We start from the raw sequence: 2952 nt of genomic DNA, 5'->3' as shown, positions 1-2952 counted from the left end.
TTTTTTTTTTTTTTTTTTTAGAGAAAAGAAAATGCGAAGAACTATTAATGAAAGAAAGAGGAAAAAGAGTAGAAAAACTTCCATTTTTTTGCAAAATTATTACCTCATTTTTGTTTCCTCTTTTTTATTTTGATTTTTGATACATTTATTGATAAGCTAATAATATTAATAACCGGTTTTGGTTAATGTCACAATGTTGTGTCAACTGGCATGAATGTTAAGACAATTAATTTATATTTATTGAAATGACAGGGTAAGAGAAAGAAAATCATGTGTAATATTCCCATTTTTTTTTCGTTTTTACTAAATTGTTGTATAAATGATTAAATTTATGACGAATATCACACATGTGAAAAGCAATTCTGGAATTTTAATGATTATATGATAGCATTTGATAATTAAATGAAGGTAAAAGTGAAGAAATCAATGAATTAAAAATAACATATTGTCATACATACTACTTGAACGCTCCTATTGATGACTGAATATTCAAAATAAAAGCACTACCTGCACATAGTCTTGAATCCAACTTCTTAGAATCTTGTTACTGTTTGTTTGGTTATTTCTTTCTTTGCTTTATTTTAACAAAACTCCAACTTCCCACAAATGATCTACAACCCTTTAATCCCAAATACAAATTTTTTGAAATTTTTACGGTTATGAAACATCATAGTGCCACAGGATCTTGCATCTATTCATGATTGTAAAACTTGTATCAGTCCCATATGACTGCTTTGTCCTCTTTAATCATGATTTTAATTTTGATATTCTGTAAAGGGATCAAAAGAAAAAGATTTTATTCCATAACACCAACCTCAATTTTCATATAAATTGATTCAGACAAGCACGAGAAAGCTATAATCCAAACTAGAAACAACGACAAACAGTTCAAAATTAATTTAAATTAATTAACACGCGGATAGCTATTATCACTGCATGGCATAACAACTAATAGTACTAATGAAAGGGATCTGGGACAAATTGCTTAGTTAAAACGTGATATATTACTTTATTTCATCAAAGCTTATTTTTTTTAAATCTATGCTTGAGGATTCCGGAATTTCTGACCGGCATAAATTGCAGCTGACCCAAGTTCTTCCTCAATACGAAGTATCTGATTGTATTTGGCAAGGCGCTCCGAACGACATGGTGCTCCAGTTTTAATCTGCAATTCATATCTTGAACAAAATGCAGTGCAACTACACTCACAACACCAGTTGGAAAGAATATGCAGAATGATTTAGAGGGAAATACAGAATTAACAGAAGTCGATATTGGGAAAGCCGAAAAAAAATTTTTAATTTATTAAATCAGCTGTTACCACTTTGACACTTTAAAAAATTTCCTTATACATCTAAGCACTCCTAAATGTTAAACCACTGAAACTTTCTATCACAAACTTCTACATCAAACAAAGCTTTCAATCCACGTATCCAGATATTCTTCCAGACATCAGAAATGCTTACCGACAAAAGTGGAGACTGACGAAAAAACGATAAAGGAACTTCTATTTTTTAAAAAAAAGAAAAATTAGCAAATTGAACAGAAGTACCAAACCTGTCCAGTAGCGAGGCCAACAACGAGATCTGCGATAAATGTATCCTCGGTTTCGCCTGAACGATGCGATACCATCACACCCCATCCATTTTTACGAGCTAAATTAGCCGCATCAATTGATTCGGTGACGGAACCAATTTGGTTTACCTATATTTAAATGTTAGATGTGATTTAAAATGCAAACTGCAAAATAACAGGAAAAAGACAAAAATATTCCACAGAAATGTTCTTAGAGGAATTCTTTGTCATTTCGTATAATTTTAATAAAATCAATCAGGCAACCTTGAGCAAAAGACAGTTGCAAGCTTTCTTCTCAGCAGCCAACGCAATTCTCTTCGGATTCGTAACAGTTAAGTCATCGCCAACAATCTGAATATGGGTATTGGCTAACGCTTTGGTCCAGTTGTCCCAATCATCTTGATCAAACCAATCTTCAATTGACACGACTGGATATTCCTGGAAGAGGACCACAATGGAATTAATTTCAATTTATGAAGGAATTATGGGACGAAATTCTAGGTATATTTTATCATCATGTGAATAAAACTATATTCTTTTCCTGAAAGGCTTATATTAAAATATCCTTCAATTGAACCAGATTACTATAACTATTTGTATATTTCTCCTGTGCAGACGGTTTAAAATACAACTGAAAACGATCCGTAAGAGCCGTAGTGTTTAACATGCAATTTCTTTATTTGACATTTCATTTAACAACTTCTGGAATTGAAACCTTAATGAAAGATTGATAAATTTCCATCATTTGATCACCAGTTTTCCACTGGGCTTTGTCCGAATTGGGATTTTTGAAATCTAAATCGTATAGCTTATCCGTTTCCTGAAAGATTATTCCATTGATGCTATTCATGACAAATGATGCAGCATACTTATGAATGTTGCAAATCTCCCTAATATTTCGATATGCTACCATTAATTTAATATTTACCTTATAATATTCGGATGCAGCACAATCCATGGCGATCGCTACTTTTCCCGTGTATCCAGCCGTTGCAATCGCAGTATTCAACAAATCAAGACCTTCCCTGTTATCCTGAATATTAGGGGCGAAACCACCTTCATCACCCACTGCTGTTGCGTCGAGACCATAGCGTTTTTTGATTTCGGCCTGCAAATATTTGGAATGCATTATTGTTTCAGCCTGAAATGTACACTTCTTTGTTTCTACATTATATTCTAGCTTATAAGCGCCGCTATCTAAATCCTCCTGCACCAATTACGCTTGAGGGTAACTAGAAACAAGAGCTGGATGCAACGTAATATTCGGAAAAAGTAATAAATCGCACTTAAGTCAGCATCTATGTATATATATATATATATATATATATATATATATATATATATATATATATATATATATATATATATATATCTGTA

At 32.3% G+C, this 2952-nt stretch overlaps 1 protein-coding gene across 1 annotated transcript; it reads right to left on the bottom strand.

The window, feature by feature from the left end:
• Nucleotides 1-793: 793 nt before the first annotated feature.
• On the bottom strand, nucleotides 794-2704 carry LOAG_14155 (enolase; the record flags this gene model as incomplete). The annotated part of the gene is made up of 5 exons (XM_003149655.2): nucleotides 794-1165; nucleotides 1558-1704; nucleotides 1840-2013; nucleotides 2291-2395; nucleotides 2504-2704. 5 exons carry the CDS (start codon nucleotides 2702-2704, stop codon nucleotides 1040-1042), a joined length of 753 nt encoding a protein of 250 aa, XP_003149703.1. The 3' UTR covers nucleotides 794-1039.
• Nucleotides 2705-2952: the final 248 nt, after the last annotated feature.

This window comes from Loa loa (assembly GCF_000183805.2).
Source record: "Loa loa unplaced genomic scaffold supercont3.1129, whole genome shotgun sequence".
Classification (NCBI taxonomy): Eukaryota; Metazoa; Nematoda; class Chromadorea; order Rhabditida; family Onchocercidae; genus Loa; species Loa loa.
Note: the sequence above shows the minus strand (reverse complement) of the source record. Positions and strands in the feature narration are given on the sequence as shown.